Source organism: Vitis riparia, chromosome 13, assembly GCF_004353265.1.
Source record: "Vitis riparia cultivar Riparia Gloire de Montpellier isolate 1030 chromosome 13, EGFV_Vit.rip_1.0, whole genome shotgun sequence".
Classification (NCBI taxonomy): Eukaryota; Viridiplantae; Streptophyta; class Magnoliopsida; order Vitales; family Vitaceae; genus Vitis; species Vitis riparia.
In genome coordinates, this window is record NC_048443.1 from 29,243,661 (window position 1) to 29,271,043 (window position 27,383).

The 27,383-nt window shown below is 38.5% G+C and overlaps 3 protein-coding genes across 6 annotated transcripts; all 3 read right to left on the reverse strand.

Annotated features, from left to right (window-relative positions):
- Positions 1 to 6,097: 6,097 nt before the first annotated feature.
- LOC117929117 (probable zinc metalloprotease EGY2, chloroplastic) lies at positions 6,098 to 11,818 on the reverse strand. Its single transcript, XM_034849332.1, has 13 exons — positions 11,412 to 11,818; positions 11,123 to 11,201; positions 10,756 to 10,851; positions 10,569 to 10,661; positions 9,783 to 9,833; positions 9,555 to 9,665; positions 9,052 to 9,126; positions 8,857 to 8,962; positions 8,583 to 8,676; positions 7,699 to 7,852; positions 7,081 to 7,288; positions 6,732 to 6,892; positions 6,098 to 6,583 (listed from the first exon to the last, which is right to left on the reverse strand). Exons 1-13 carry the CDS (start codon positions 11,564 to 11,566, stop codon positions 6,335 to 6,337), a joined length of 1,632 nt encoding a protein of 543 aa, XP_034705223.1. The 5' UTR covers positions 11,567 to 11,818; the 3' UTR covers positions 6,098 to 6,334.
- A 907-nt stretch (positions 11,819 to 12,725) lies between these two features.
- Positions 12,726 to 19,101, reverse strand: LOC117927725 (probable inactive histone-lysine N-methyltransferase SUVR1). 4 transcript variants are annotated; one of them, XM_034847381.1, is made up of 7 exons: positions 18,830 to 19,082; positions 18,640 to 18,737; positions 18,446 to 18,541; positions 18,187 to 18,366; positions 17,458 to 17,556; positions 13,464 to 13,566; positions 12,726 to 13,192 (listed from the first exon to the last, which is right to left on the reverse strand). In XM_034847381.1, the coding sequence occupies exons 2-7, from the start codon at positions 18,664 to 18,666 to the stop codon at positions 12,906 to 12,908; spliced, it is 792 nt and encodes a 263-aa protein (XP_034703272.1). In that variant the 5' UTR covers positions 18,667 to 18,737; positions 18,830 to 19,082; the 3' UTR covers positions 12,726 to 12,905. The 4 variants fall into 4 exon arrangements, with proteins under 4 accessions (XP_034703272.1, XP_034703271.1, XP_034703274.1 ...); XM_034847380.1 differs by having other exon boundaries at positions 18,640 to 19,082; XM_034847384.1 differs by having other exon boundaries at positions 13,121 to 13,212; positions 18,640 to 19,101.
- A 2,929-nt stretch (positions 19,102 to 22,030) lies between these two features.
- On the reverse strand, positions 22,031 to 27,383 carry LOC117927462 (auxin transporter-like protein 2). The gene is made up of 9 exons (XM_034846945.1): positions 26,766 to 27,383; positions 26,460 to 26,647; positions 26,191 to 26,376; positions 25,950 to 26,062; positions 25,669 to 25,852; positions 25,435 to 25,532; positions 24,137 to 24,344; positions 23,778 to 24,035; positions 22,031 to 22,392 (listed from the first exon to the last, which is right to left on the reverse strand). The coding sequence occupies exons 2-9, from the start codon at positions 26,625 to 26,627 to the stop codon at positions 22,192 to 22,194; spliced, it is 1,416 nt and encodes a 471-aa protein (XP_034702836.1). The 5' UTR covers positions 26,628 to 26,647; positions 26,766 to 27,383; the 3' UTR covers positions 22,031 to 22,191.

Sequence of the window (27,383 nt, forward strand, 5' to 3'; positions counted from 1 at the left end):
ATTTCGCCAAAAGCATGCTCGACAAGACCTTCCCGGGTCACTTCAAGCGACCTGCCATGACCTGCCCTGTGCCACCTGCAGAGTGAAAAGACAAGGATGACGGAAAACCATCCCTCCAGCAATCTCTGACAGCCGCCTGCAGGATAATGATGGTTCTGCCACCCTCTAAGCACCATCATGACAGCCAAAAAGTCTTCTCACCATTCAAAGGGACAAAGCTCTTGGCACTATAAAAGACTCCCACACAATCAAAGAAGGTAACATTTTCTAAGGAGAAGAGCCCCATAAAAATATCAATATGCTAGAGAGCAAAACTAACAAAGGCATCGGAGGGTGTGTCCGGACCCCCTGTCCGGACATCTTTTGCAGGTCAAAGGAAGAAAGCATCTTCTTCAGTTGAGGAGGTGAGTAAATCAGGAAACTGGAGTGATCCTGGTAACGCCATCCTTCAACATTGGCACCGTCTGTGGGAAACCAGCATTTGCGAAGATGTCTACACCCTCCAGAAGTCGTTCGTCAGCCATGGGAGATGAGGGCTATTTTGACTGGCGCGAAACCATGGAAAAAGGACAGCTGGAAAGCGAACGGCAAATGCAGACCCTGCTCTAAGAAACAAGGAGGCTCAGGGAGGAAAACGATATGTTGCGAATCCAGGTATCTTCCTCAAGACCTCCCCACGACCAACGATCAAGAGGTTAAGGGGCAAACTTTAGGCACAACCAGGGAGTTGCATATCCTGAAATCATCGGGGTCACCCCTGATATGCGCAATGAGCGGCCTGGTGAACGACCCTTACCTACGTATCACGCTCCACAAGACGAAAGCTCGGACTCTACTCGTGTCTCATCAAAGAGACAATGCAACAAGAGACCCCAGCTATCTGACGCAATGCGTGCGAGGCTGGGACCACAAGCACCTGGTAAGGATAGGCCACCTACGGCCACCACCTGGGAGACGTATCCTAAACCCCCAGTCGCACCCATCACACGGGACAATCCCCCACATCAAGCAATACGACAAACCGGAGAGAATTCATCAAATGAACCCCCCCCCCCCCCCCCCTCCCCCCCTCCCTCCTCCCCCAAGGCTCCATCAGTAGGCGATTGGACGACATGTTTTCCACGCCTTTTAGCTCGCGTATTATCAATTACAATCCCCCAAGAGGGTTTCTCGTGCCAAAATTTTCTATGTACGACGGGTCTAGCGATCCGTTTGATCATATCATGCACTACCGGTAGCTCATGACTCTCGATATAAGGAATGACGTGTTGTTATGCAAGGTATTCCCCGCCAACTTACAAGGCCAAGCTCTTTCGTGGTTTCATCAACTCCCTATGAATTCTATTAATAACTTTTGGGATCTATCATAAGCTTTTGTAGGACAATACCTATGTTTTTCAAGACATAAACAGAATATCAACACCCTACAAAACATAAAAATGCAAGAAAATAAATCATTGAGGGAATTCGTGAAACGGTTTGGTCAAGTTGTACTGCAAGTAGAAGTCTATAGCATGAACGTTGTCCTCCAAATTTTTAAGCGAAGCATATGTCCAGGCACACCGTTCTTCGAATCACTCGTTAAAAAACCCCCCACAACTATGGACGACCTGTTCTGGCGCTCAAACAAGTACTCAATGCTGGAAGATGATGTACGCGCAGCCACCCAACAAGTCCTGGTTACCGGACAGCAAGTCAGGAATAACGCAGAAAGGAGTTCCAAACCTCTTAACCAGTAGAGGCTGCCCGGCAGCAGACAAGGCGAGCAAAGCCACCCGGAGCTGCCACCGCTTACACCCCTTACCGTGTCATATGAGAAGCTTCTTCTAATGATCCGTGAGTTGTCCGACTTTAAGTGGCCTAGACCCATCAAAGCAGACCCAACAAGAGAGATCACAACAGGAAATGTGTTTATCATAAAGAGCATGGGCATACTACGGAGTAGTGCAGAAGTCTCCATTACTTGGTAGAAAGACTCATAAGAGCGGGGCACCTAAAACAGTACGTCATCTCAGAAGCCAGGGGGAAGAGACTTCTCGGAGTCAAGCCTTCGGAGTCCCCAAGGCCCCGATCGTCCCCAAGGTCGTAATCAACTACATTCATGGAGGACCCCTGGATGAAGAGTACGACTCCAAACGAAAGAGGCAAAAGTTGTTGCGGGCAGCATTGGTACGCGAACATATCAATTCCATCCGGCCAAGGATAACCAGTGGGAGCGCCCACCCAATAGATGGGACAATCATTTTTCTTCCAGTAGACCTCATATGAATACTGCAACCACACTGAGATGCCCTTATCCTATCTCTTGGGATTGGAGACTTCGACGTAAGACGGATCTTAGTCCACCTAGGCAGCTCGGCCGACCTCTTGCAGGTATCAGTAATCAAACAAATGGGACTCAAGCCCTCCAACCTAGAAAACTCGGGGTGGATTTTTTTAGGATTCAATGGAGCTGCAACAACCTCCCGTGGAGACGTTGTGTTACCATTCCAAGCAGGCCCAATCATCCTTAACGTACAATTCTCAGTGGTGGGAGATTTATCCCCCTTCAACACCATTTTAGGACGCACCTGGTTGCATTACATGAAGGTCATCCCTTCCACATACCATCAGATGGTAAGCTTCCCCACCGAAGATGGATAGATTGATCTATACAGCAGCTAGTTAGCAGCCCGCCAATGCTATCAAATAGCACGAGAGGTTGGACCCAGAACGGATCGCGAGCCGCCCCTTGAGCATGTAAATGCACCCAACCAATAGCAATTACAAAACCCGGTGGATAAAGATCCCCCGATGGCAGATCCCTTGCAAACCATCCAAATCTCAGAGAAGAACAATCACCTCACCTACATTAGTTCCCTCCTGGAGCCCAAGGAGACTCAAAACATCGAGGAGGCGCTCTGGCAAAACCAAGACGTTTTTGCATGGGCACACTCCGATATGCCCGGAATCCATCCATCGGTTGCCTCCCACCGACTTAACGTCTTGCCCTCGTCAAGACCTATCCGACAAAAGGTTAGGCGATTTCATCTGGATAGGCAAAAAATCATTTGGGATAAGGTGGACAAGTTACTGGACGTCGGGTTCATCAAGGAAGTTGAGGACCCGGAATGGTTGGCAAATGTGGTGGTGGTCCCCAAAAAGGAAGGGAAATGGCGAGTGTGTGTGAATTACACCAATCTCAACAATGCATGCCCAAAAGACAACTTCCCTCTGCCGCGGATAGACCAAATTGTGGACTCCACTACCGGGCAAGGAATGCTCTCCTTTCTAGACGCCTTCTCTGGATACCATCAGATCCCCATGGCCCCCGCGGACGAAGAAAAAACTGCCTTTATAACGTCACATGGGCTTTATTGTTACAAAGTCATGCCATTCAGACTCAAAAACGACAACGCCACCTATCAAAGACTGATGACAAAGATCTTCAGACCCTTGGTTGGGCACACGATAGAAGTATACATTGACGACATAGTGGTCAAAAGCAAAACTAGAGAAGATCATACGCACCACATGCAAGAAGTCTTCCACCTGCTAAGAAGATACGGCATGAAACTGAACCCATTGAAATGCGCCTTTGGCATAAGCGCAGGAAAATTCCTAGGATTCATGGTCACCCAAAGAGGAATAGAAGTCAGCCCTGATCAAATTAAGGCAGTCATGGAGGCACCCACCCCTAAAAAAGAAAAAATGAGGCTGAAGGCATCATTTTTAACCCGTCTTTTCTGCCCGGGCAAAATAGTCGGGTTAAAATGGGGGCATTGTAGGGACCACCCTTAAGCGTACACGTGGTGGCCTCACAAGGCACTCCTCCATTAGACACGTGGCACGTTCCACCCTCTGTCCGGATGTTCACATGGACTGACATGCAGTACGTATCCCCTGTCTAGATGTCTAGTTTGGACCCAGTGGCTAGCATCTCAAACAAGATTCTTAACCGTGTTTCGCAGGCAATCATTACTCATTTCACCAAAAGCATGCTTGACATTACCTTTCTGGGTCACTTCAAGCGACCTGCCACGACCTGCCCTACGCCGCGTGCAGAGTGAAAAGACAAGGATGACGGAAAACCATCCCTCCGGCAATCTCTGACAGTCGCCTGTAGGATAATGATGACTCTACCACCTTCTAAGCACCATCATGACAGCCAAAAAGTCTTCCCACCATTCAAACGGACAAAGCTTCTGGCACTATAAAAGGCCCCCACACAATCAAAGAAGATAAGCATTTTCTAAGGAGAAGGACCCCATAAAAATATCAATATGCTAGAAAGCAAAACTAACAAAGGCATCGGAGGGTGTGTCCGGACCTCCTGTCCGGACATCTTTTGCAGGTCAAAGGAAGGAAGCATCTTCTTCAGTTGAGGAGGCAAGTAAATCAGGAAATTGGAGTGATCCTGGTAACATCAGCCTTCAACATTATGTACTCTTCAAACTTTCCGCAAATATACACTAGGGCCTACAACATACATGATAGGCGTTCCTTGATTTTATTATAGCCCTCAAAAATTAGCCATATGACATGGACTACCTGATTATGAGATACCATACAATGAATTGTTTGTGGAACATATAGCTAGGTAGAAACTTGTAATGACTTCATTTGGAAAAGGGAAGGGGTAGGATAAGCATGCCAAAAGTCCTAATTAAGAGTAAAACTACAACTCCAAGGGCAACATACATGTGTCATCAGGATCAGTAATTTCCTTCGAGAGTGGAGCAATTGGCCCTCTTTGTAAGAAAGATATCAGCACCACCCAATAAAATGCCACTTCATTGAACAGTGAGGATAGTCCTAGAAGCGAGCTGACGCCTGCCAAATGAAAAGTATTGTGATTTCCATATATAACACTTCAATTCTCTTAAGACTTAAAGACTTTCTTCCCCATATGGCAAAAGAAATTCTGCCCCCATCTAGCTCCCCAGCAGGACGCTGACAGCAAAAATTCACTTGACATTCACCAAATATTCACATTTTTTTCTCAATCAGAACTCAACCACGAAACATAATAATAGTATTGAAGTTGCAAGGCATATTCACTATTGGCCAAATTTTGCCATTACTGGTCAGTAACAACTTCCAAAGTACTTCAGTCTTTGGTTATTTCACTGCCTTTAATTGCCAATAACATTGGGTACCAACTTCCTCCGTGTTTTGTTCAGTTTCACATAAAATTTGATGGCCCATGGCTTTAAGATTAGGACATGAAAGTGTATTGTCTTTTTCTTCTCCTTTGGTTGCAAATCTTTTGAGAATACAAGTAACAAAGCAGAATCATATGGGCTTGCGTTATGCTGCATGAGGCTTGGAGAGCTGTGGCTTCAACAGGCAATATAAGAGCATCTCGCGAATATGAGTGCTAAGCAGCAAACACCAAGCATTCCTACTAAAGTTTACCAGAGACTTCATTCAGACTGCAGAGCCTAAGTTCCTTATTTGCCATTCCTTTGGTTTCAGATTCAAAGATAAGGTTAACAAAGGCAGAAAAGTAATGTAGGGCCATTTCCAATTTATGAGCTTGGGTGAGGTAGGTTAATGGCAGTCCACTACGCAGCTCTGGAGACAGATGAATGACACAATGGATAATCTTGACCCTGTATGCCCATTTATTTGCAATCTGGCGAAGTATGCACTTTCAATTTAACCCATTGCTATCTATTCCCACTGAAACCGACACCTACTGCAGAAACCAGAAACATATATGCATATATATACCAAGAAACTACTGTGGAAGAGATTTCATAATACTAATTACCATGTTCTGTACAAGCTGTGAGCTCTGATATATATATACATACATGGTAAGGCGAACATGTCAATGAAAAAGCATAAAAATTTCAGTTTCCCAAGCTTCGATGAACTAGTCCCATCATCAAGCATATAGCTTCAAAGTTTAAATGACATTATCCAAGACATAATATCAAAAATCGAAGTCACTTGCTGTCTTGAGTTATAGACCCAGTTGTTAAGTTTGAATCCCTGAGTTCACCTAATTTTGAGGCTTTCCTGTGCGGTTCATCCAACAGTTGGTTTTGTAACCAGAGGAGAGTGTGTGAAGTACTCGCTAATTAGTGGTTTTAGTTGAGAAGAACAGCAATGAAACAATTATTATGTACTGTTCAAACTTTCCACAAATATAGGCAGGCAACATATATGACAGGCGTTCATTGATTTTATTACAACCCACAAAAATAATCCATATGACATGGACTACCTGTCAGCTACTTCATAAGCCAATCAAATTTTAACAATTTTCTTTGACGCATATTGGTAGCCTGGAGTCTCTGATATCCCTATGAGATACTATACAATGAACTGTACTAGGAACATAGAGCTAGAAACTTACGGTGACTTCATTTGTGAAAGGGAAGGGGTAGGGTAAGCATACCAAAAGTCCTAAGAGTAAAACTACAATTCCAAGGGCAACATACTTGTCATCAGGATCAGTAATTTCCTCAGAGAGTGGAGCAATTGGCCCTCTTTGTAAGAAAAATATCAGCACCACCCAATAAAATGCCACATCATTGAACAGTGAGGATAGTCCTAGAAGTGCAATTGAGGCAGCTGTGAAGCGAGCTGAAGCCTGCCACATGAAAAGTGTGATTACTATATATAACACCCCAATTCTGTTAAGACTTAAAAGACTTCTTTTTCTTCTGTTTTTATCCTTCTATTTTCTGTAGACAGCCAGGAGCAAGATCAGATTTCCTAAAGGATTGGCACCCGTTTACCTTTCTTCCCCATATGGCAAAAGAAATTCTGCCCCCATCTAGTTCCCCAGCAGGGATGCTGTTGATGGCATTGATGAGAAGCCCAGCCCATGCCCATATTACAAGTGGATTAACAGATATGGGAGTCCCTTCCTTGAGAACATCTCCAAGAAGAAGCTTTGCTGCATAAATAAAAGGAAAACTCACTTTCAATTATGATCATAGCTTAATAAAGCGGGAGCCAACCTAGAGTAGTAACAACATATTGAGCCATCAAAGATGAGATATTCCACATCAGTCAAGCTTGAGAAGGTCCTTCCTTGGTTGCACAAATGCACAGATGCAAATATGTGAAGCATAAAGTGCTTACCAATACCCCCAGCAAGAAGTGACTCGTGAAACACAGAAGCATCAACAACAACACCAATACCATCACTGGGTGGTAAAAGGAATCCTAGAAGCAAAAGAACAAGTCCCAAGGAGAAGCCAGCTATAGGTCCTGCTGCTGCAACCTTCAGAAGATCCTCACGGTTGGGAACAATGTTTAAAATCCTTGTGATAGCACCAAAAGAGCCTATCTGCCACCAAAATAGCACATTAGAATTTCAATGCACCTTTGCACAAGAACAAAATAACTCAATAGAAGTGTTAGGAACAAAGAAGGGTAAGTAATCCCAAAAAATACAAAGATCATACATGTCCAAACAGGACATTAGACATTAATCTTGTGGTAGTTAGAAACCAATTAGTTGGTGTCAGGTACATCTTAAGATTCCAAAAAGGCTATCCTTAATAACAAAGCTCAAAAGAGTTATTGCTTTGTGAACCCTAGAGGGGACTTGCCTCCTGTATGGCAGCAAATATTTAGCCTTACTGAATCCAACCAATAAAAAGAGAAGAAAAAAATAAACATAAAGAAAGAAAGAAAGAAGATAAAAGAAAACAATTCCCCTCTAAAAAATTATTGCAAAGCAACCATATATTGTACCTGCCAACTAGGAACGAAGTATGGCACTCCAAGCTTAATCCCAGTGCTTCTTGCAACTAAAATGTGGCTGATCTCATGTGTACCCAAAACAAGTGCAGTTACAAGGGCTCCAGGGAGGCCATCCATTAACAAATTTGGATTGTCAAACACTGATCTGGGACATTAAAATATTCAGTGTTAGAGGGAATTATCACAAAATAGTCTGACAATAAAATCTCACAGTTCAAAGCACATAAGGACCCACGACAGATCGAAAAAACATAGCGACAAATTTACAAAAAACGTAAACTGAGGAGCACAATTGACCAAGGTTTTTAAAATAAAAGAAATTGTTGAACTACCAACTATCTAAAAGCTTAAGGTAGTTGCACGTGAAGAGAGCTGGCAGATGAATCGATGGGGGAGGATTCTTATTTGAACATGAGACCTCCAGTTAGCTAGAGCTCTGACTGATACCATACAGGGTGATCAACTTTTCTAAAAACTTAAGCTATCAAGATTTGGACCCACAACATGCATCATATTCTGACAGAATCATTCAAAAGAGCTAAGAAGGGACAAAATAAAGGCAAAACAAAACCATCTGGATGTTATCTCCTCACTCAAAATAAATAAATAAATAATCTCAAAAGCGTGCCTGGGTGAACTAGAAATAAATACTTAAGAAACTCTCAATCATCAAGTGAAAAGAAAAGAACATCTGGACCTCTAAAATCATGAGTGCATAATAGAATTATAAACTTTAATATCTCATTAAGAAACTACAGCGAAATTGTTCTGCTATACTCTTTTCTCCAGGTTGAGGACAAATACTAGTTTGCAATTCTACAATATGAATATAAATAGAAGACGAAAAGGAAAACATAATAAAATGAACCACATACAATAAATTTGACTGTAATGCTGGCACATTCCGGAGAAATAAGGTAAACACTGTTACTAATCCAAAAGCCCCTGCTGCAAACCATTCTGGAACAGCTGCAGAAATTATATCAAAATAGTCATTTTCCAGTTTATTTTTTTGATAGGCTAGTCATTTTCCAGTTTATAGTGCTTATTTTCATCTATGGTGATATTTGCCCCATATCCTCCAACAATTGGATGATCCTTTAACAAAAATAGTGGAAGGGGTTTCCAATGTGAGAGATATATAAGTACCAGTTGTCTCTGGTTGTAAGGTATTTCTAGGAACCACAACTGCCACTGGTTTATCATCCTCTGGATTGATAAGAAGAAAAAGTTTATATTTATCTCCAAATCTGTCCTGTATATAAAATGCATCGAAATTGAATTAAAAGAAGCCTCAATCATAAATCTCTGTACACATTAAGAAGCATTCATACAGATAGATACCTGCATCCTTATTGTTATCTTTTCATAACTTTTAGCAGCCTTCCCTCTGAGGTTTCCCTTAAACAATACTCCACCCTGGTGAAGTAACATAGCAAACCCAAGAAGCTCATAACAGCATTAAGATTTTAATCAAAATACTAAATGGTAACATGTCAACCTAGATTCTAATAGATAATGGTGTGAATGCTGTTGGATAAAAGAGCAAATAAAAAAGGTTTTATCTTTTTCTGTTATGTTTTCTCAGAGTTGAACCATGAAGATCAAGAAATGTTAGTAAACTAGAAAATGCAACTATAAGAAGTGCCGAGAAAAGCTTCCTTTCCAAAGGAGTTCCAAACATATGACTATATGAGTAACCCAATTTAGATTTCCTACTCGAATAATAAAAGGTGGTTCTTTATAAATGTTAATCATCAACATGGGCTTGTAATTCATCATTTAATTCCAAGATAAATGGGAAAAGAGAAGCAAATAAAACAAACCAATCCACATTATCAACTAACCTCATATGGCTCCTGATTTGTCACAAAAAAAGTGTCAAACCCAAACACTTGATCCTTGAGAATATCAATTGTCTCCTTAGGAATCCGGATTGATTCATCCAGTACCTGTGGCTGGTAAAAGAAAAAAACAGAATAAAAGAAAAATATAGTAGTAGTCAATATTATAAAGAAGAGGCAAAATTTTAGGTTCTCCAATATAAAGAACATCACAGATAAAATCATAATCACCTTCACACCTGGAAGAGGTGATCCACTTGCAACTTCTAAATTCTCAGAATCCTGTTTCAAACAAAACCTTAATGCAATTAGTGCTAGAGGAAATACAGTTGAATTCCCTTTCCACCAAATGAAAGTTGGTTTCCTTGCTCTCTGAACAGACAGCCTCAACTGTTTGGGTGTTGCTATTTATCAGCCTAAAGGCTGATGATTCATGGTAGGATTCCCATGCAGAACCATCAATGGATAGCAAGTCTCACATGAACAATTAAGTAGCTAATTTTATTCCATAGAACATGAATGCAGGCTAATGGACCAAACTTTCACATTTAAGAGAGCAAAATGCAATGACCCGTCGAGGGAAGGGTCGTTTTTTGTACATTTTGTAGGACAGTTTTTTTGTTTCAGCTGTAAGGGGGTGAGTGTCTCTTTCTTGTGCATCTTAAGCCACTAATTTAGTGCCTTTTCGTAATACAATACTCTTACTTATCAAAAAAAAAAAGAGCAAAATGCAATGACCTAGAAACACTTTTGTTGAATACAGTCTGTACCCTTCATTTTGATTATTGTTGCAAAAGCAACTTCAAGGAAGCATAGTTTCTCACACCATATATGAAAAATAATCAAGTTGAGTTATTGCCACAAGTATCAATTCTAACCAAAAGCAGTCGATGTTGAAACTATTTTATCTTATTATATGGTCTAGACATCACACCTCTTTCATCACTTTTAAAAGACTAAATCTAGGAACTCCAACATCCTCTAGCTGCAGTCATGTTGGAAATAAAACAGAAATACCTGGACATTGCCTTGGGCCTCAGTTTCCTGATTATCACTATTTACCATGTTGTCCCCATTAAGCATCGCATTATGTCCAAACTGGTCTTTGTCCTGGAAAAAAAATCATAAACATGTAGAAATTCCAAATAAAATTCATGAATTTACAATCAGAACCTAGTCGAAGTTAGAAAGAAAAAGAAATTACCTGATCAGCCACTAGAGGCTGAGAATCGAGCTGTGGGTCATTTTGCACAGTTGAATCAGTGGAAGGTGGCATTCCTCCATCTTCATGTGCTTTTTCCTGGAAAATTGGAGATATGATTCAATATTAGTGATAATGTACTAAATGTGAAGGAAAAAAAAAAAAGAGCCACGAATCAACATCAAATTGAAGAATTCCTCGAAACATGATATTCAGAGAAAGTAACTCATACAATTGAAGAACTCCATGAGACATCCAAACGATCCCTACATCTATGACTGAACTAAACCGAAAGAAAGGATCATTCAAGGTTGGAAAATGACTCACTAAATTGAAGAACACCTCAAAATAAGAAATGCACTGAAATTACCTCATCGTTATTGTTTTCCGGTTCCGTTTCTGTCTCAGTCACGCCGCAAACAATCCTTGGCCTCCTTCGAGAACCTAACCTAATAATATCAGAAACCAAACCATCATTCAAATCAGGATATTGTTGCCAGCGCTACTGCCGCCAAAGCTACTTTTGTTCCTTCCAGCGTTTCTCACGTGCGGATATCCAATCACCTACTCTGAACAACCCCGGAACCAACCGAACTACTCTGGCAACAGCACTCTCCATCAATAGCACCTAAAAACACACACAAAAACAAAAATGCTACCTTGAAACCCGGTGCACCTGCAAATTGCTGATACGACATCGTTTCTGGCGCGAGACAATCGGAAAAGAAAGGAAGGGCTGAAAGCGAAGATCACAGCAAGAACTGCAGTGCGACAAGGGATTGAAATTCCCGCGAAAAGTTGCTGGAAAATTCATGGCTTTGTGTTCACAAGAAGCTCCAGTTCACAGAGAATTGGACACCATTGAAGCTCTGAATCTAGGGATTATTAGAGACTAAAGAAATTAGGGTTTTTTGGAGGGAGAAGAGAATAGAGATTTGCAGGTTTTCGGGACTTCAAATGGAATTATCCGTTCGCTTTTGTTCGTTGTAGTGCTTCTAGCCCCGCCTAATCTCACTTTCTCATCGAATTGCGAACCTCGCTCCACCATTCAGCCTATGACACATGTGACGGCTGCACAGATTAAACGGCTATGGTAGTTTTTAGATTTTTTTCTAAATTTCTAGATTTTCAGTTTGTTATTTTAAATTATAATGAGAAATAGTCTATTCTCTATTCTCTCGTTATATTTATTAAAAATTAGTTACTACTTAGATATATATTTTTACAAATTTGAGATTTTTTGACACATCATAAACTTAGGAATAAATTTTAGTTGAGATATAAAGCTAAAAACTGTATTTAGAGAAATTAAATTTTATCATATTTTTACTCTCTCAATAGTATTTTTATTCTTAATATGTACAAATTTTGTTAATAAGCTAAAATAAATTTCTAATTCTCTAAATTATGTTTGTTTTTGATAGAAATTATATTTGGATAATGCAAAAATAATGTAATTAAAAAATATAAAAAGAGAGAAGAAGGACTAAAAAATTTTCCTCAGGAATTCTTTTTTCTTTATTATTTTTATGTGAAATTTTTCAAAATCATTCTTTTATCTTCTAAAAAAATTATTAAACATATTTTCTAAGTAAAAATACTTTTTTATATTTGAAATAATAAGAACTATTATTTAAACAATTTGCATACAAATCCTAAGTTTTTTTTCTTAAAAAAAGGGAAGTGGCTTATGTTTTATTCCCTATGATTCTAATGTGTCATTTATCTCGGGTGCATATGGCTTTTGTAAGAAGTATAGTGGATTTGGTTGTCATTTCCATTCCATATTTCAACCTTCCAAGCATTCTCTGAGCCATCTCATCCTACATTCCAGACATTCTCTAAAGCATCTTTTTGTACACCCTACATTTTTTTGGTTTTCAAAAAGTTGCTCTCTTTGTTTGATCGTCCATGAAAATGTCAAAAAATAAATAAATAAATTAAAATTTTCAGGATATTTTTAGAGGACAATGAGAATAAAAATAAAATAAAAAAAATTATTTTCCTTCCTCCTATCCTCAATATTTTTTTTCACCTTTCTCCATAGGAACCATACTAACATTTATCTAAAAAAGCTACAAAAAAACATAATAGAGTCATCTTCTCTTAAAGAAAGAAAACATAAAAAGGATACTGAACAACCAAAAAGGTCTTCATTCAGGCTTCTCATCCCACCTGCTTTTGCTATTTGTATCCGTACCACGTATCAGCTTTTCCAATTGCATCATTGTAGCTGGTATGAGTTGCTTGGTACAAATATCATTAGGCTCATTATCACTGATCCACCCACAGAAACGTCTGCGCCTTTGCATTAGAAGACTATCTATTGGTGCTGAGGAGCTAATCAAGTGTGGAGGAGTGTGAAGAGGGTTTTGGTCCAAACTGATGTCTCTCTCATTGGTTCTTTCTTCTGCAGCTGGTGGATTACAGTCTTCACTTCCTGCAAAACAAGTGCTCATACTGCAGTAAAAAATGATGGTCATATGAGGCCGTTTGAACTTTGGATGCACTCTTTTCGGTTTTGTTTCAAGGAAACGCATTCTTGTCAAATATGTTAACTTTTGTTGTTTGGTTGAGTACAATAAAATTGAAAACAAGGATGTTAACATTCTTGTCAAAGATGCAAACCAATAAAGATTACAAGGGCTGCATCAACTGCAGATAAAATTTAACACAATTACTTGAAAAGATGAGCATCTAGTCCAAATTACCTATTTCATTGGTCTGTGATGTTGCGTCTTCAACTCCAGTCGAGGGCATAGCAGCAGATGACGTGTCATTATCATCTCTTGCCTTGCCTTCTGATGAATCACCCTTCAAAAGTGAATCATTCAAACAAAAAGTAAATGTTAGCTTGGCATTGTTTTTTTATTTCTCTTTTTTTACCAGTGACAGGACTTTGCATATTGTCCACCACTTGTTCACTCAGTCGTGCACAAGAGAGCCATAAAGTAAGCCATATAACATCTTATGCCACCAAAAACAAAAAATGAATCAAATTTAAAAACAAATATATATATAAGGAATTCCAGTATCCTAAATTGCCATCAGGAACAGGCGAGAAAATAGAAGGGTGCCTTTTAATTAAACTAATGGCATCTCTTTTCTTGCTTACTTCGCTAGCAAGGTATTCCCGATTCTCATCAGACAGAAGAGGGGTTGGACAGACCAACTATGAGCTAGATTCCATATTCTAGATGTGACTGCTATTAGAGGACACAAGACCAGGAAATGGTGAATAGATATTTACAGGAAAGAGGCATTCGTGTCATGGACAGCTTAACCGAAGAGAGCAGATGAGCCTTTTCCATCCACCCTTTGCAGAAGCAGGAAATCGATCTTTTGAATTTAAATGCACTAGATTATAAAGTGTCATTCAATCCATAGCAAATAATGCATTTTTTCGACTTATCAATCTTTGAGTTGTGGTTTCCTTTCCTTTTATCCAACATAGTTCCCTTAAATATCAAGAGCAAGGATGGCATGTACAAGTGTTAAGGTGGCATGGATCCTTTGTGGGAAAAGATGCAAGAAGGTTTGGAAAGAGACTCCAATATGAACCTTTGACAAAATCTGTGTTTCCAGGGTTCTTCTCTTTGAAAAGTTGACATAGAAATCAATGCCCAAGAACATTCTCAAGTTAATGAATAGGTGACATAACGACATAAGGATATTCAACTTGAACTGAATGAAGCAACTGAGGGAAGAATATCCAAGGGAGAAAGTAGTGGGAAGCTATGAGGAAAACAATGGACTGTCTTTGAGATCTCTGACTTCTTTGGTTTGAAGGTTGTCATGGAACTCTTTGAACTGTATTCCAAGTTTTCAGCCTTCTTGGTAAAGAATGTAGGATTCAACATAAAGACTTTAAGGCCCTCTCTTTCTCTTATCATTATAATAAAGCCTCTCTCAGAAAATTTCTAAAAGATTATCAGAACTTGGGAAAGTTCCCCTATGGATTTCCAAAAGTGCTTTTCTTTGATTGAGAGAGGCTTATTTGTAGAAAAGTTAACAGTTACCATTTAAAACTTGATATGTCAACTCTATGACCAATATTCGCTATGAAGATTCCTACTAGAAGCTAATAAATACCCTACACATGTCCAAGGTAAAATACAACAAAATTGTGTAAGTGTCTCAACTCAGCCCTTGTTCCCTTCAGAGGATCAAGGCAAGAAAATGATCCATTTTGACTATGGGATAGAACATGCAACTAGCTTGGTTAGTCTTGCTCCAGCCACCAAGCCAGAACCACCAAGCCATCCCACTTTAGCCACAAGTGGCAAAATTCTACCACCTCAACTAAGAAAATTGACACCTAGTCCAAAATATCTTTGGATCCTCAAAATCCTGCCACAAATCCAGAGATGCATTAAGTATTGGGGTGCATAAGGAGAAGAAGATTATTACCCTATGATTGCATTGCATTTCTGTGTGTTGTTGTGGTCATTGATCTTTACTATGTTACCTATCAAAAAAAATTTGAGTTTCACCATGTTAAGAGTGGCTTGGGGTCTTCCTTCTGGATCTTCACTTAGTCTTTAGTAGACTAAAGACTCCTGGTTTGTGAGTCTTGTACTTATATTGGTAAGGAAGGAGAATGCAGAAGTTTGCCCTTCTATATATGTTCTAGTGCATAAAAGCAGAATGGTTAGATTTTTTATTTGCAGCATTCCACATTGGAGTTGAACATTCTTTCTTAGAGCTCTGTTAAGGGATTCTAGTCGGAATTTAGAATTCTACTTTTTTTCTTTATATTTTAGATAGCTTGGGGAGGTTTAAGGCTTGGTTTCTGCCTTTTGTTTTCATTTTTAGTTTTTGCTTTTGTTGGCTTCTTTATAAACTTTCTTATACAGCATCAAGCCCACCTTTTGTTGGGCTCTCCCCAATATCTTTATACTTCTTTTAATAGGCAAGAATGAGTTTATTAGAAATTTCAACTAACAAAAGGGGCACAACCCTCATAAACTGGAAGTATGCTAAGAGTGCCTTATAATGACGTTGGAGCTACATCCAAAGACTTCTTGGATCAAAAGAAAATAGAACAGAGAAATGACACCTCCAAAGCTTGCCTATATTTCTTTGTTGCCTATAGTAAAATATTGTTAACCGCATTTTGTACATGCTCCTGAATTGGCTACACTTCATTTCACTATGGTGCCTGGTGACAAAATAGTTCTATTTGTAAATCACATGCTCCTATATATCTTTACTTCACATCATTTTTTATTTTGTTATGCATCATATGGTCATCATCAAATGTCCTTTGATCTCTACTACATGTTATTAATAATGGATCGATAACGAAACCATGTATCACCTTTTATTAGTCTATCTACAACAAGGATTTGTCATTGAAATAAGAATGTGAAATAGATAAAGAAAGTTGCACAGTTCAAACAATAAATTGTACTATATTGGATTTAAGTTTTTCAGCAAAGTTATAGCACAAAAGAAACATAAAATTAATGAGTTTATATCTTGTTTTCATTCTTATCAAAGAACTAGGAATCCATTCCAAGGACCTTCCTTTAGTTCCATGTGCTCTTCTACTTTTTTCCTGTGGTAAAGAGAGGGCCTAACAAAATGGGTTGCAAACAAAAACAAGGGAACTGTACAAGGCACACCAAAGCCAAAAGAAAAACAAAGTATGAGCTCCCAGTGGCCAAACACAAACCCAAACCCAAACCCAATCTTACAACAAACCCAAGAAAGCAAAGATTAGTATTCCTGATTGAACTGCAGAAGCATGTGAACAAAGCTTTGATTCTTGGACAATCAACTTCAATCACTCCACCCATCAAAAGTTATGTCTTCTCCTTCCCAATAACCCAGAACAAAAAAAAAAAAATCACTCTGCAGCCTTTTTGAAGTAACTTATTATTGTCCAAACCACATTGGACAGGAGCGGACATGGGTGTCATATCATCAAAGTATGAGACCCACCTAATGCTGATATGGGGAATGGAGAAATTTGTCACACAGCACAGCAAGAGCTGTGTTGCTGGCACTTCAACTAAACCGAATTACATAGGCATTTGTACCAAATATCAACATTGATTTATTGCAACTTGAAAGTGTGTACTAGATATCAAATTGGGAGATTCGATAAAGACTAATTTTCAGACCAAGGGTTTCAAAGCCAAGGTTGGTGAATATAATAGTTCCAAGATGAGGATGTCAGTATTTTTCATTTGTGTTTGGCAACACTGAAGCACTTAGCTACTGTTTGGTTAGCAGTTTGAAACTATTTTTCTCACTTTTAAAACCTAAAATCAATACCATTTCTTTTAAAAGTAATAGAAGTGCTTTGAAAATCCTAATAAAAAAATTGCCTTACAATATTAATTACATAAATTCATAGATCATCTTTGCCCATGACATACCCTGGTGTGGGCAAATCACATAATATCTTAGTCTATCTTCTGTCATGTTCTTTCTGGATATTCAGTCCCTTTGTCTACATTTTAAAAAAGAGAATGGCACGATATGCTCTAGATCCAACACTTCATGTCTACCTCTTTTCCAGATGTTGTTTCCATAAATAAATAAATAAACAAACTATTCAGGATGCCTCATTTTAGTTGCCAACAAGAAAGAAAAATTGAAACCCAAGCTTTATTTTTCTTCTCCACAGCATTCCAGCAATCAAACCAAGCATGTAGGAAAAGTTGAAAACAAATTACAGAGCAATAATCAAATTACCTTCAACAAACCATTCTCTTGTTCATCAAGAATGGTGTCAATTAGGAGCTTGTAAGAACCCTCTTCAATGAAAAGCCACCCAGCATCTCCATCATAAACCTAAAAGGAAGCCCCATTAATGGTCAAACAAAACACAAACCACAAATAGATATTCATCAACCATTTGGCTGCCTCAAAAATGTGAGAAAAGGGTAATTTGCAACTGGCCTGTTGAAAAAGTCTCCACCCTTCAGGAGTTGCACCAAAGACTTTGTATTGAATTATGCCTTCATCGGGGTTGGTGTTTCACCCCATTCTGGCCCAATTATCACCTTGGTTCCGTTACACCCCATTTAAATCTTGAAAAGTTATAGGGAAAGAGCAAAAGGTATAGAAAAATGTCTTAAGATTTTAACGTTTGATGTCAATAGAAACAAAAATATACTGAAAATAAACTTTAGGTATTACATTTTTGTCTTTGTTTCCGTAAAATGAAAATAAAATTGGACTTAAAACTTTTATTTTCCCCTACTTTTTCTTCCCTTTCCTTTTCATTTCCCTGGTCTTTTCCCTCACTTTTCAGTGATCCAAAGGTAGCTATTTCATTGTTTAAGACTCAAACAAACAAAACATTCACTAAATTTTTCGTGAAATAACAAATAATATTTTCAACATTTCATTGTTCTTCCATTAACCTCAGTTTCCTCAGCGACCAAACATGATCCTGAGAATGGTAAAAGGCAAACTCACCTTCCAGGAATGAGTCTGAGTCTGAGAACTAAAAAGACCATTTGGGTGAGGCGGGTTGAATACTATATTTGTGAACAAAACAATAAAAAGCACAGCATCCAAAGTTCCGTTTCTCTTCCCTTCTCGTTTCCTTTCATTTTGCGGCAAGTAGCAGGCAAACGCGACGTTACAACCATTTGACTGGAGTTGCTGTTTCATTTTAGCTTTCCCACATTTTCCACGCAACCAAACAGAACAATTAGGACAGAAAAGTACTAACCTCCAACAGTCGCTTAATGGTACTGCGAACCAACTCATCTGAAAACCCTAAAAGACGCATATTTTCAACGGCTGCGTCCATTCGCTTGAGACCCACCTTCACAGTTATCCCGGGCAGAAGAGAGAAGCAAGAGCACATCAGAAAACAGACGAAAATTTGTGGAAAATGGGGATGCAAAATGTGGAAGAGCCAACCTTTTTAGCCCTCCTTCTGGGCGGCATTCTCAGACACTAGCACTGAACGCTGCTGCTATCAGTACAAGGAATGAGCAACGCAATTTTCTCGCGTTTTACTGAGAAAAAAAAAAAAACAGAGACGGATAGCAGAGCTGGAACGAGCTCTAGGGTTGTACAAATGGACGATGCTTAAAATACAGAAACATACGTTTACATCGCTTTCAGTGTCAGTCTTTCAGAGGATCTTTGACTGATTTGCAAATCAAATCGTGAGGAAAGCCCATCAGACGCATATGATTCACGGCATCAATTACTCAATTAGCCTCAAACCACCTGTGCAATGACTCATATGATACTTATACCGCAGCCTAGCCATCTTCCAGTTACAAGTTACACATTCATACACATGGATTACTCCCACCTCAAACGTTCATACACTTGAACGACCTGACCCGGGTTTGATATTTGATAGGTATTAGCATCTGAGATTTTTCTTTGAATTATTTATATATTTATATTATAGAATGATACTGTTGTATTTTTGTAATAAATGGGTATGAGTCTTCTCCGGCGCTGATACGGTGTCTAACGACCTTCCACCTTATACACTCTCTTCGGACTTAAATCACCCAAAAGTACATAATGAGCATTCTACACAATACACCTATATTTCAAACCCTGTGTATCTCTTACCTTTTACACTCATCTCAACATGTATATATATATATATATATATATTTCCCATAGAAAAGTATTATTGCATACTAATACTAACAATTATTTTCAAATAAGATGGTTATATTAAACGAATTATACTAATTCCGGGGCGGGAAGAAGCGGAGTAGATGGGGCATGAACAGAGGTGAATACGAGACGAGAGTGGATGGAGAAGTGAAATTGTGAGTTAGCATCCAAAGGTGACAAGGATGAAACAACCGCATTGGGCCCAATTCTGAACTTCTTTGGGCCAATGATGAAAACAAGCACTTGCTTCACCCACTCACTGATACGAGTCCCATTAGAATCCTTTATTTTCTATCGGGCAGGCCCAAAACAAAATCAAAATTGTTTTCCGACAATAACGGTCCTAAGGTGGTTGGTTCTGGATCCTAAACCCTTATGATGATGTTTCTAGTTTGAAACCAAACAACCATAAAGCTTGTTTTGCATCTCAATTCTCAAAAAGCATAAAAATATTTAAAAAATGTTTTAAAAAATATGAGAATTAGTTAAGACATCTATTTTTAATTTACGATTTTAAAATGTATTTACACAAATCAAACTAATTATATTTTTAAAAAGATAAAAAATTTCTCTCCTAGTAACGGGATTCACCCAAATTCTATGTATTTCCAACTTCCATCCAAGAATTGAATGACTAAGAACATCCAAAAGACATAATTGATACTATTAAAATAATAAGTTTTAACTCAATTATATAAGTATAACTTTACTTAAATCATCTTAAGTTGATAAATACTAAGAGTTAAGCATTAAGTTTTCTCTCAAGCAATTTCATGATCTACATATTTTTTCAAGCTCTTGAGTTTTTTTTTTTTTTCTTTTTTCAATTTTATATAAAAAGTAAATAATTTTAATGAAATATATACATATATTACTTAGGACTTCTCTAGAAACCATGAGTGATTTTACACTTTTAGGCAGCGGTCTGAATCATGAAATGTATCAAAGCCCAAAGCACTCCTCACCAAAAGTAAAGGGAGGTAGGGCAGGGTGATAAACATCCTCATCCAAATATTAATCATAACGCATTCGAATTTAAAATCTAAAGTGAGGGAGATAAGTATTGTTTGGTCAAAAGCGAAAATGCTTTCAACGAAGCCAATAACAAATGGGCATCATGGCCCTATCATCAAATGCAACTTATGGAACCACAACTTTCTCATTTTTACTGTCCAAGAAGTTTGAAAGTGATTTTTTAGAAATACTTTTATAACTTATTTTATTATACCCTTTTAATACTTGAAAATAATTTTTTTTATAAAAATTTTCAAATACGAAAATCAAATGTATAATGGGAACATCTCTATAAAATAAAAAATAAAAAATGGTGGTTATATTATTTCAAAAGTGTTTGAAAATTTTTCTTATTAATTCAAAGGTAATTCCAAGTTTAAAAAAGCATGAAATAAATATATGTATTATTTTTTATGATTTTACTAAATATTTGTAATCGGGGATAAAGTGTTTCTTTTTAACAAGTTTGAAAGCGGTTTTGAATGTGAGAATTTTCTTTTAAAAAAAAAAGATGTACTTCTAAAAGAAAATATTTTGATAACATCCAAAAAGATGATCTTTTTTCTTTTTTTTTTTATGGGACAGCTTCTAAATATTAAGATCACAAAATCACTCGGATACATACTCTAAATTGACAGGAAAAATACAATAATTTGTAAAGAAAAAAAGAAAAAGCAAATGAGGAAACGTGTGAGATCTCTCTGCCTTCTTTATCGTTATAAAGTGCATTCCCCTCAAATGCCTTTTCCAAAGCTGGTGATGCAATTCCGAACAAAAGCAAAGAAGATTGATGGCTTTTAAGGACAGATTTTGGTAGTCCCCCCACCCCACCTTACACTTAGATATCCATTTTAGATTGCTTGGACACCCTTCTTTTCTAAACCAAAAGCCAAAAGCAAGCAATTTTCCTTTCCTTTGTTTTTCTGTCTGGTTGAATTGAACAGCTAGAAAATAAGAGAAAGCTGATACCCATTTGTTGAATTTCAGTATGTCCTACTTACAAGTTTGAACAAGAAGCAGCTTCAAAGGAACAGTAAAAATGAAGGCTCTCTTTGTTTTTAAAAACTAATATGTTTTCAAACCATTTCTCAAAGAATTATTTTCTATCAAAAGTTTATCAAATTTTTCAAAAACAGATTTCAACTAGGCCAAAGTTTTTCTGCAAAAATACGTTATCAGTGGAGCAATTTGCTTCCCTGCTGCTAAAACAAATTTTTTTCATCATTCTATCTTCTCGCCTCTGTGCAAATCCACCTTTATTGTACGGCCAAAATGGAAACAAAAGAAGCAGGAAAATCGACAATACATGTTTCCAGGGTGGGGAATAAAGATGAAAGCCATAAACACCACACACACACACACACAAAGGAAACCATCAATGTTGGCCTATCAATTCACCCAAACAGAAGGAGATCATCCTTCTAATTTTGACCAGTCAATAGGAGGGAAAAAAAAATATCTAAAGCAAGACAACACATACTACAGGTTTCATGTGAATGAGACTGATGAACAAAAGAGGTAGTCAAGGTGGGGGGGGGGGGGGGGGGGGGGGGGGGGCTTGGTTTAGATTTTGTGGATAGATATGCATCTTGGCTGGATGCTAGAGCCATGTGAAGCACATACCATTTAAGCTTTTTCTGAGACTTGGATATGAAGCAAGTAATGATTATATTCAGTAGCTTCTGTATTTATTTGAGACACAGAATACTCATATTGATTTCATACCAAAGGATCAATCCCCATCATACAAGACCAATCATTCAATATTTATAAAGAGAATTTAACCAAAAAAAAAGAAAAAAAGGTCAACGCTCAACGATGGGGTGATGAGGGTTGGCACTGGTAGCACTTGGCAAAGAGCCCAAAAGTATCGACTTGTTTGATGAAGTTGTTCATGCTAGCCCACCCTCCAAAGCCGAAGCCAACTATGAAGACCCAGATGACTACAAATGCATTTACCATATACATTCCTGACCAGCTTGGGAGGAAGAATGGGGGCTTCTCTGCTGCATTCTGCATTTAAGAAAATTAGATTAGAAAGTTAGGAATAGAATGGAGATGATGATGAAATAAATTGATCAAGGAGGTGATCAATATTAGTAGTGTTCATTCAATAGGTAAAGTTACACAGCTCCTTCCAATCAGTGGTCAGTTAGTCAGACCATTAAGTCATTACTACAAGACTGGAGAGAGACTGTTGCATATAACTGAATGATAAGGAAATACCACCAACCTCAACCTTGTCCCATAAATTTCCAAAATCCCAACCACTGGACACCATGGTTGGTAGGCATATGCTGAGGCATGGAAAATCACTTCAAAGCTAAATGCAAAAGCTAAAACCATATCCACCAAGCACAATTTCATTGGGATTAATTGTTTCTTTCATCTTAGTTTGATTCCAAAAGAATTGTGAGGAAAGGAGGCGTGAAGGAAAAAGAAACAATGTTTGAAATCAGTAAGTTTTTCCTCCACTCTTTTTCCAACTTGTCTTACCTTTTTAAACATAGAACAGGGGATCTGAAAATTTTTCAAATTTTCCCCAATCCATTTAATTTCTTTACTGAATTTATTTTCTAATATAATCAAAGAATACAACTGATATCCCCTCCATCTCTTTTCCTTTCTCTTGTTAATTCTAGGTTCAAATAGAGCCTTATTTTCTGAATAATGTTTTTCACACCACTGTATTAATGTACATCTACTTTCCCTCTTTAGTGGAGGAGTTTAGCAGAGGGAAATTAGCATCCTAGAATGCCTACTTTATCTAAATGTCCTGCCTGCAGCAACCTCTATAGGAAGGATTTTGCATCAGCAATATCGAAACCCAAACTGAATTTCCATCAATAACATACTGGCAAAATGTAAGAGTTGGGGAGCCTTACACAGACCTTTTCCTTTTCCTTTTCCTCTCAATTGATTCAAACTAGGGGGAGTGTCCTAGTGATTAACCCTTCTCAAACTCATCCACAATTTAGCACCATAATTGGCCCAAAAAAACACAGCACAATCAATCAAAGACATAAGAAATCTATCAGAGAATCTATGGTGGTACCTACCAGCATATTACAATGGGGCTTATGATGACCCACTAAATATATATCCATCACCTTCACCCCACAATTCAATGCATGTATAATGGCTGAATAGGTTAGATTACACTGATCCGGTTGGCAAATCAATATAGTGACCCTACTTCAAGCATGCTCTATTGACCAATATGTCCCTCAGATATCAAACATAAACAACAATTTGGCACCATTATTTAACCAGAAAATGTGTATGCATAAAGGTTATCTGGGTCATTAAGGGCCAGAAAGTAAGCGTGGTGAGTGTGGGTAATAGATAATGCCAGTAAAAGTGAAGATAAGAGGTGGAGAAAAGATAGGGCCATTTACCTTTCTGGCTGAGGCCTTTCTGTAAGTGAGCATATGGGCAAGAGCTGGGATGATGTAGACGGTGAAGCTGACCAAAAGAGCCCCCACAGCTGAATTAATGGGCCCAAAGAAAGGAAATATGATGGCCAAGAACCATATCGGTATGACCACTGGCAGCCGAGCGAGTGCCCTTAAACATATGCTCTTTGTATCATGCACCCCCACCACCTTCTCCCACACAAAATACAGGGGTGTACAAGCAAATCCAAATGTAATGAACTGCAACACACAGGACAATAAGATATATATAACCAATTTGAGCAAGATGTTAAATAGTATGGGCAATAAAAATTGGGCAATGGGAGAAAGAATATAGAGACCTGGTGGATGAGCATTAGGATCACAGCAGCATCACGGAATCCAGTTTGGGGAAGGAGCGAAAAGGCATTGGAATGGTCGAGGAGTTGGTCCCCAAAGGCCCAGTATACCGCAACAGCCGATGGAATTGTTAGGGTGAATACATATAGGGTGGCAACAAGGTATATGTACTTGAATTTTTGAGGCTTCCACATTGCATGCATGATTTCCCTAGAAGAAAAAAAAACGAAAGAAAACCCAGAACCCCAATTAGTTTGTTGAGAAATGCTAATAATTGGAATAACCTTTCTGCAATGGAGTGTGTAAAATCTTATAGGACCTTCACAAATGAATTCTTTTTTGCCCCGATATCCTTGAAGTCAATCTAAAATAAGGACCACCATGAAAAACTTCACTTTTACTCCATGGCCATCAAAATCTTACGAGGTCAGTATGAAAATTTTCAAATTCAAAGACTTGATGGGTCCAGATTTTTGCATAGCGTTGAATGTTAAAAAATAAATAATAAAATCATCAAAAGGTACATGTTCTGACATTTGGGACACTTCAAATGAGACTGGTCATATGACACAACCCTTTCCCTTGGTTTGAAATGGGCAGTTATATTCTTGAGAAGCTAGTGAACTTTACTGGTAGTAAACTACACAAGCTAGTTATAAACTACATAGAAAACGCAGCTGTACTAGAGGGTGGGATGCAATTATATCCCCAGCTGGCATTCATACTCGGCAAGTGACCAAGAATGAGTAATGACAGTAGGGCCAGTAGGGCCAGTACCATGTTTAAGCTATACTTGACATAGCATTGATTGCGGGGTATGGGGGAGAAATCATATGCCAAATATACTTATTTTTTCTGTTGTTTGCTTGCTCTCTGCATATGGAACTTCTCTCGATCAATGGAATATTATACGGAGCTCAAGTGCTCCCTTTAAAAAAATGTTGGAACATAAATATTTTTCATCTTCTCCAACAAAGCACTTTGAAGAATAGGTGGTTTTAAAAGCAGAATAGACTATTGAAAATGTCAGTGTATTTATTGAAAAAACGCATGGAAGATGCAGCTCAGAGAGATTGTCACTTTCTTAGTTTAATCTTCCTTGAAAAGGATCAGAAAAGTTGCTTTTAATGATTTTTCTGTCAAGACCCAGAAATGGTAAGAAAAAGCTGCAACATTTTCTATTTTCTTTTCCTTTTTTTTTTTTGCAATTTTTGTTCAAACAAATATGGATATGAAAAAACTAAAAATAAACGCATAAAATATAAGAGAGATGGAGTTGAGAAAAGAGAAAATCACTCACACAGTGACGGCGTGTCCGCCGAAAGTGTAGAGGATGTTGGTGGCCCCAGTGAAATACAGGACCAGCTTAGTAGGGCCTGTGTGCTTCACATTTTCAACCTGTAAAACAGTAAAAACCATCCAAAGTCAATGGCTTTCCGTTGAGATTACAAAAGATAAAAGGAAAGTGATTCGTTTATCCAGTGAAGGATGATTGTAAGGAGTGAAAAACCCAGAAAGAAAAAATGAAGAATACCTGGCCTTGAACCAGGGCTGCAATGGTCAAATACCAGGCAGTGTAAGTGGTCATACCAAGACCAAGAAAAGACCAAAGCCTGTAGTTGTGGAATGAAGGAATGAAGACAGTTGTGGCACAGCAAGCTCCGAAGATGTAGGTCCATGTCCTCTTGTCCAGTCGATCATTTATGTAGTATATATTGCTGTAAACACCCCACCAGTTCATCACCACCTCAGATTAATCCTCCCCACCACCCCAGATTTCTGATTTTTACCATTCTTAATGAAAATGAAACTGACCTTGCACAAGCAATCAGTTGTATGACGGATCCAAAAAGGAGGAAAGTACAGTTGAAGGCCAATCCCATTGCTTTCCAGTAGGGACCCAACAAACCATCCAGCACTTCAAACCACTGCAAATAAGAGAAGAACAATTGATAACTCATTTTTTTCTGTTAGCTGATGATACTGGAATGGAAAGATGTTTAAATTTTCAGAATTTTTGATGGGTAAGGTAAGGTTGTTGTCGAAATTTGAAAACCTGAATGACATGATTCTTGAAGCTGACGTTCTCTTTCTCCTTCCTGCTGCGGTACTCAATGTAAAGAACACTGATGAGATAGGCAGTCCAGCTTCCGAGAATGCCATAGAAGATCTGAAAAATGACTCCTGAGAGCATACCCAATTGAGAGAAGGAGTATGGCAACGTTAACAGAACCTGGGCAACCTGTATTTCCATTTCCAAACATGAGTGGGGTTTTTGAGGGATTTGCGTGTGGTTATAGAGTATAGTAGTAGAAATGAGTATACCTGGTTTGATGCACAGCTGAACCAGGCATCGTAAACAGACCCACCATGCCAGAGAAGGGTTTTGAGGCTGAGCTGGCTCTCGTCTCCCTTGTCTTCCTCTCTCTCATCACCCTCTGTCTCGTTGAGGCCGGAGACCATGACTTCTTCAGCTTGTCTCTGAGGTAGCATTGCTTCACCAACCTGCAGATCTGAAATATAAAACAGAAATATTTACATGAGACAAAACTGAACCAACTCCTAGAAAACGAAAGCTGGTTTTTCTTTTTCTTTTTTTTCTCGAGGAAATCAAAACCATTTCTCTGGTACCTGGTTCGAGAGGTCTCTTTCAGATATATATATATATATATGTATATAATGGAGATAAGTAGAAACCCAACCAGAAACCCCTTTTGCTTCTTGATATACCCCCAAATCAGCTGCTTTGCACCTGCTTTATAGAGGGGGGAGAACGCTTCTCTCGTTTTGCTTTAGCAAGAAACGAAGATAAGGGGGTCGTGGCAGCAGACCACGCACCGCTCACACAGAGACGTTACAAAAATTTCTAAGTAAAAAATCCTCCTTTGTATCAAGCTTGGCAGGCTCTTAAATGACCTTTCCAAAACAAAACGTATATCCTCTTAAATGTGATCTTATCTCATGAGAACCAGCAGTTCCGATGTTGGAAAAACAATCTTTCTCTTCTTTATCTTTTTCTTTGCTTCTCTCTCCCTCTCAAGTCTCAACCCACAAACCCAACAGCCTAATCTTTTTGGGAAACAGAGAAAACAACGCTACACGAAATCTCTCTCCCTTTCTCTCTTTGGCTTCTCAGGTCTCTGTTTTTGTTGTTGTTACTACTTAGTACTTCATGGAGTGTACAGAGAAGAGCGAGATAGCTTAGCTGCTGTCTCCTAAGAGTTAAGACTGAACCTGGGAGGCTTCAAC